General features: G+C 62.1%; 1 protein-coding gene across 1 annotated transcript; it reads left to right on the top strand.

Annotated features, from left to right (window-relative positions):
* The first annotated feature begins 769 nt into the window (after positions 1-769).
* On the top strand, positions 770-6,052 carry ETFB (electron transfer flavoprotein subunit beta). Its single transcript, XM_090127963.1, has 5 exons — positions 770-893; positions 2,332-2,643; positions 3,696-3,758; positions 3,883-4,047; positions 5,721-6,052. Exons 1-5 carry the CDS (start codon positions 837-839, stop codon positions 5,889-5,891), a joined length of 768 nt encoding a protein of 255 aa, XP_089984089.1. The 5' UTR covers positions 770-836; the 3' UTR covers positions 5,892-6,052.
* The last annotated feature ends 761 nt before the right edge of the window (positions 6,053-6,813 follow it).

Here is a 6,813-nt window from a genome sequence, read left to right on the forward strand (position 1 = left end):
GTTGCCGCACCTGAGCTCCTGCCCCCCCCCCCCCCCCCCACCCGCCTATCCCCCCCCCGCCCCCCCCACCTGGGGAGGGGCCCGTATTTATTGTTTGTGGTGGTCGAAAGCGCTGCGGCGGTGGAATAAAGGCGTTTTGTAGAACTTTGGTGTCTGTGGTGGGGGTGGGGAGGGGGGGGAAGAAATCGGGGAGGGAGCAAAGCGTGGAGTAATCAAACGCAGGGGGCAGAGCGGTGGGGGGATGTGAATGTGGAGGGGGGTAAAATGGGGGGGGGGGGTGGAAGCACTCGATGTAAAGGGGGAAACCAAATGCGGGGGGGGGAGGGGGTTGGGGGGAGGGGAGGAATTGGGGGGGGGGGGGGGACAGGTCTGCGGAAAAACAAATATATTGGGAGTGTGAGGGGAGAGACCAGGTTGGGGAGAGGGGGGGGGGGGATCAAATATGGGGGGAACCAAATAGGGGGGGGAACTAAATATGGGGAGGAACTAAATATGGGGAGGATGACACACCAAGACGTGGTAACTTCGGTCGGAGGGGGGGACGTAGAGGGGACCTACGCTGGGGGACGCGGCGTGATGCGATCAAATGGGAGCGGGAACCAAAAAGAGTGGGGGGGAACCAAAAAAAGTCGGGGGAACCAATGTGCGACGGAACCAAGTTTAGGGGATCCGTTTCCAGGTGGGAACGCACAAATTGACACCCCCCTCTAACGTCACGTGAGAGCGGCGCACCGCCCCCTACCTCACGTGATTGGTCGGAACCTCGGGGCGGGGCGTGCGCTGATTGGTCAGAAGTTCGGACGGGGGGCGGGGCGGGGAGGAGAAGGAGGGCGGCAATGGCGGCGCTGCGGGTGTTGGTGGGGGTGAAGCGGGTCATCGACTTCGCCGTGAAGGTGCGGGAAAATGGGCGGGGGGGGGGGACGGGCGGACGGACGGACAGACGGGGGGGGGGCAGGGTGACGGGTTCGGGCCTCGAGGCCCGGTTCGGTTCGGTTTCCCCCCTCCCCCCCACAATAACCTCCTATGACCCCCACCACGACCCCCCCCCCCAAAAATCCCAGCCCCCATTATCACCCCTCATATCTTCTCTATACCCCCCCCTCCCATCCCCCCCAAAACCAATCCCAGCCCCCACGCCCCCCCCCCCCAACCCCCATAGAACCCTTTATGTCCCTTCTATACGACCCCCCCAGCCCCCATATAACCCCTCGTACCCCCCCACCCCCTCCACACACCCCCTCCACAACCAATCCCAGCCCCTTCTGCCCCCCATACCCCCCCCCAGCCCCCATATAACCCCTCCTGCCCCCCATACCCCCCCAGCCCCATATAACACCTCATACCCCCCCCACACCCACTACAACCCATCCCAGGACCTCGTACCCCCCCTACCCCTCCTAGCCCCCGTATAACCCCTTGTACCCCCCCACCCCCTCCACACACCCCCTCCACAACCCATCCCAGCCCCTTCTGCCCCCCATACCCCCCCCACACACCCACTACAACCCATCCCAGCCCCTCATACCCCCCATACCCCCCCAGCCCCCATATAACGCCTTTTCCCCCCACAATCCATCCCAACCCCCATATAACTCTTCTATACCCCCCCATGACCCCTCTATGCCCCCCCATAATCCTTCACACCCCCCCACAACCCATCCCAACCCCCATATAACCTCTCTATACCCCCCACAACCTCTCTATACCCCCCCATAACCTCTCACATCCCCCCACAACCCATTCCAGCCCCTCATACAACCCCATACCCCCCCATAACCCCTCACACCCCCCCACAACCCATCCCAACCCCCATATAACCCCTCTATACCCCCCCACAACCCCCCCACAACCCATCCCAACCCCCATAACCCCTCCATACCCCCCCATAACCCCTCTATACCCCCCCATAACCCCCCCACAACCCATCCCAACCCCCATAACCCCTCCATACCCCCCCATAACCCCTCTATACCCCCCCATAACCCCCCCACAACCCATCCCAACCCCCATAACCCCTCCATACCCCCCCATAACCCCTCTATACCCCCCCATAACCCCCCCACAACCCATCCCAAACCCCATAACCCCTCCATACCCCCCCATAACCCCTCTATACCCCCCCATAACCCCCCCACAACCCATCCCAAACCCCATATAACCCTTCTATACCCCCCATAACCCCTCTCTACCCCCCATAACCCCCCCACAACCCATCCCAAACCCCATATAACCCTTCTATACCCCCCATAACCCCTCTATACCCCCCCATAACCCCCCCACAACCCATCCCAAACCCCACATAACCCCCCCCCCATCTCCCCCCCCACCCAGGTGCGGGTGCTGCCGGGCGGGCAGGGGGTTCAAACCGAAGGGGTGAAGCACTCCATGAACCCCTTCTGCGAGATCGCCCTGGAGGAGGCCGTGAGGCTGCGGGAGAAGGGGGGGGCAGCCCAAGTGATCGCTGCCACCGTGGGGACGTCGAAATGTCAGGAAACCTTGAGAACGGCTTTGGCCATGGGGGCCGACCGGGCCGTGTTGGCTGAGGTGGAAACGGGGGGCGAAGTGGGACCCAGGGAGGTGGCGAAGGTGCTGGCGGAGCTGGCGAGGAAACACAAGGCCGATCTGGTGCTGCTGGGGAAGCAGGTGGGGGGCTGGGGGGGGGGGGTTATATGGGGGCTGGGGGGTCATATGGGGGCTGGGGGAGGTTATAGGGGGGATATGAGGGGTTATATGGGGGTATGAGGGGTTAAATGGGGGCTGGGGGGGGTCGTATGGTGGATATGTGGGGTTATATGGGGGCTGTGAGAGGTTAAATGGGGACTGGGGGGTTATGGGGGGGGTATGAGGGGTTGTATGGGGGCTGGGGGGGTTGTAGGGCAGGTATGAGGGGTTAAATGGGGGCTGGGGGGGGGTCGTATGGTGGATATGAGGGGTTGTATGGGGGCTGTGAGGGGTTAAATGGGGGCTGGGGGAGGTTATAGGGGGGGTATGAGGGATTATATGGGGGTATGAGGGGTTAAATGGGGGCTGGGAGGAGTCGTATGGTGGATATGAGGGATTATATGGGGGCTGTGAGTGGTTAAATGGGGGCTGGGGGGGTTGTATGGGGGGTATGAGGGGTTAAATGGGGGCTGGGGGGGGTCGGATGGTGGGTATGAGGGGTTAAATGGGGGCTGGGGGGGTTGTAGGGCAGGTATGAGGGGTTGTATGGGGGCTGGGGGGGTTATGGGGGGGTATGAGGGGTTATATGGGGGCTGGGGGGGGTAAATGGGGGCTGGGGGGGTTTAGGGCAGGTATGAGGGGTTATATGGGGGCAGGGGGGATTAAATGGGGGGCTGGGGGGGTTGTATGGGGGCTGGGGGGTTGTAGGGCAGGAATGAGGGGTTATATGGGGTTGGGGGGGGTTAAATGGGGGCTGGGGGGGGTCATATGGGGCTGGGGGGGGGTTATAGGGGGGGGTATGAGGGGTTATATGGGGGCTGGGGGGGGGTAAATGGGGGCTGGGGGTTGTAGGGCAGGAATGAGGGATTGTATGGGGGCTGGGGCGTCTCCCCATGGCTCTTTTTTGGGGTTCTCCTTACGGGTTCTTCCCAGGGGTCTCCTATGGGTCCTTTTTGGGGTGTCCTATCGCCCACCCAGTGTCCCCCCCCCCCCAATAACGTTCCTCCATCCCCCCCCCCCCCCAAAAAAAAAAGGCCATCGACGACGACTGCAATCAGACAGGGCAGATGCTGGCAGCGCTGTTGGATTGGCCCCAGGTAACCGAGCCCCCCCCCCCAAAAAAAACCCCAAAATCAAACCCCCACGTTGTGAGATAGCTGTGACATATTATGGGATGGCGGCACTCCTCCCATCTGCTTCATCAACGCTGGGGTCCCGTAGGGCACCTTCGCATCCCAGCTGGAGCTGGAGGAGGGGGGGGCAGCGCTGAGGGTGCAGCGTGAGGTGGACGGGGGGCTGGAGACCCTCAGGTTGAGGCTGCCGGCCGTGGTGACGGCGGATCTGAGGCTGAATGAACCCCGCTACGCCACGCTGCCCAACATCATGGTGAGGGGGGGGCTCTGGGGGGGCTTTTGGGGGTGTTTGGGGGGTGTTTGGGGGGCAGGGGGTCACGTATGGGGAGGGGGTTTGGGGATAAAGGGGTGATGGGGTGGTTGGGAAATGGGGGGTGTGGAAGTGAGAGATTTGGGGAGTGGGGGGGTGACGTATGGGGAGGGGGTTTGGGGATAAAGGGGGCTGGGGGGGTTGGGAAATGGGGGGTGTGGAGGTGAGGAGGGATTTGGGGGGGGGTTCATGTATGGGGAGGGGGTTTGGGGGTAAAGGGGTGATGGGGGGGTTGGGAAATGGGGGGTGTGGAGGTGAGAAGTGATTTGGGGGGTTTTGGGGAGTAGGGGGTCACGTTTGGGGAGGGGGTTTGGGGATAAAGGGGTGATGGGGGGTGTGGAGATGAGGAGGGATTTGGGGGTGGGGGGGTCACGTGTGGGGGGGGGGTTGGGGATAAAGGGGGCTGGGGGGGTTGGGAAATGGGGGGTGTGGAGGTGAGGAGGGATTTGGGGGGTAGTGGGGGATGTTTGGGGTGTTGGGGGGGGGTTGTGATGGTGGGTCTGAGGCTGAATGAACCCCGCTACGCCACGCTGCCCAACATCATGGTGAGGGGGGGGCTCTGGGGGGGCTTTTGGGGGTGTTTGGGGGGTGTTTGGGGGGCAGGGGGTCACGTATGGGGAGGGGGTTTGGGGATAAAGGGGTGATGGGGGGGTTGGGAAATGGGGGGTGTGGAGGTGAGAAGTGATTTGGGGGGTTTTGGGGAGTAGGGGGTCACGTTTGGGGAGGGGGTTTGGGGATAAAGGGGTGATGGGGGGTGTGGAGATGAGGAGGGATTTGGGGGTGGGGGGGTCACGTGTGGGGGGGGGGTTGGGGATAAAGGGGGCTGGGGGGGTTGGGAAATGGGGGGTGTGGAGGTGAGGAGGGATTTGGGGGGTAGTGGGGGATGTTTGGGGTGTTGGGGGGGGGTTGTGATGGTGGGTCTGAGGCTGAATGAACCCCACTACGCCACGCTGCCCAACATCATGGTGAGGGGGGGGCTCTGGGGGGGCTTTGGGGGGCGTTTGGGGGTGTTTGGGGGGTGTTTGGGGGGCAGGGGGTCACGTATGGGGAGGGGGTTTGGGGATAAAGGGGTGATGGGGGGGTTGGGAAATGGGGGGTGTGGAGGTGAGGAGGGATTTGGGGGTGGGGGGGTCATGTGTGGGGAGGGGGGTTGGGGATAAAGGGGGCTGGGGGGGTTGGGAAATGGGGGGTGTGGAGGTGAGGAGCAATCTGGGGGGGGCTTTGGGGAGTAGGGGGTCATGTTTGGGGAGGGGGTTTGGGGATAAAGGGGGCTGGGGGGGTTGGGAAATGGGGGGCGTGGAGGTGAGGAGGGATTTGGGGGGGCAATGGGGGATGTTTGGGGTTTTGGGGGGGTTGGGGGGCTTTAAAGGCAACGTGGGGCCGTGGGGCATTGCTGGGGGGGCTTAAGGGAATTTGGAATATTGGGGGGGGGGCTCACGGGGGGGGGCTGCGATGCACCACAGGGTGAGAGGAACGTAATGGGATGAAGGGGTTTGTGGGATCCTGGGGGGGGGGGGGGGAATTGGGTCGGGGGGGGGGGTGTATGGGGTGTACAAAAATGGGGTTATGGGTCCTGATCTGCCCCCCCCCCCCCAAATTTTTGTCTTGTATGATAGAAAGCAAAGAAGAAACCACTGGAGGTGGTGGCGGCCTCGGAGCTGGGGGGGGCCCCCAACCCCCGGCTGAAGATTTTGGGGGTGTCTGAACCCCCCGGACGTCAGGGGGGGGTGAAAGTGGGTGACGTCCCCGAGTTGGTGGCACAGCTGCGCCAGAGCGGCTGCGTGTAAGGGGAAAGGGGGGGGTGGGGGGGGCCCCAATTATTAAGGGGGGGGGCCAAATATTGAGGGTGGGGGGTTTGGGGGGGGTCCCCCAAAAATTCAAGGCCAGACCCCAAATGTTGGGGAATGATCCGCGATTAGCAGACCGCCTCGAAATCGGAGACCCCCAACTGATGGGGGGGGGGGACATCCACCCTCCCCCCCCCCCCCAAAAAAAAAGGGGGGGGACGTCCCCAAAAACGGGGGGGTAACCCCAAGAATTGTGGGGGTGGTCCCTAAAATCCGAGGTTTGCCCCCCCCCCCCCCCCATCTCAAAAGGGATTCCTCACAAATCATGGGGGGGGGGGTCCTAAGAATGTGGGGGTCGCTGTGCCCCCCTCCCCCCCCCCACTTTGCAGTGCCTTTCTGTGTCCCCCCCCCACCACCCGGGGGGGACCCCAATAAAGGAGCAGTGATTTAAGGCGGGTTTCTTTGTGGGCGGGGCTTCAGTGGCTCCGCCTTCCTCCCCCCTCCCCCCTTTTCAGTCCTTATGTCCCATATAGGACCCCTACTGTGGCTCCTATATCCCCTATAGGATCTCTTATAGGACCCTCACCGTGGTCCCTATGTCCCCTATAGGTTCCCCTATAGGATCTCCTCTAGGACCCCCAGCGTGGTCCCCATATCCCCTGTGTGATTTCTTATAGGATTCCCTATAGGACCCCCATCGTTGTCTCTATATTTCCTATAGGATCTCCTATAGGACCCCCAGCATGGTCCCCATATCCCCTGTGTGATTTCTTATAGGATTCCCTATAGGACCCCCATCGTTGTCTCTATATTTCCTATAGGATCTCCTATAGGACCCTCACTGTGGTCCCTATACCCCCCATAGGATCCCCTATAGGACCCCCACTGTGGTCCCTATATTCCCTATAGAATCCCCTATAGG

This window comes from Phasianus colchicus, chromosome 32 (genome assembly GCF_987193195.1).
Source record: "Phasianus colchicus chromosome 32, bPhaCol1.hap1.1, whole genome shotgun sequence".
NCBI lineage: Eukaryota > Metazoa > Chordata > Aves > Galliformes > Phasianidae > Phasianus > Phasianus colchicus.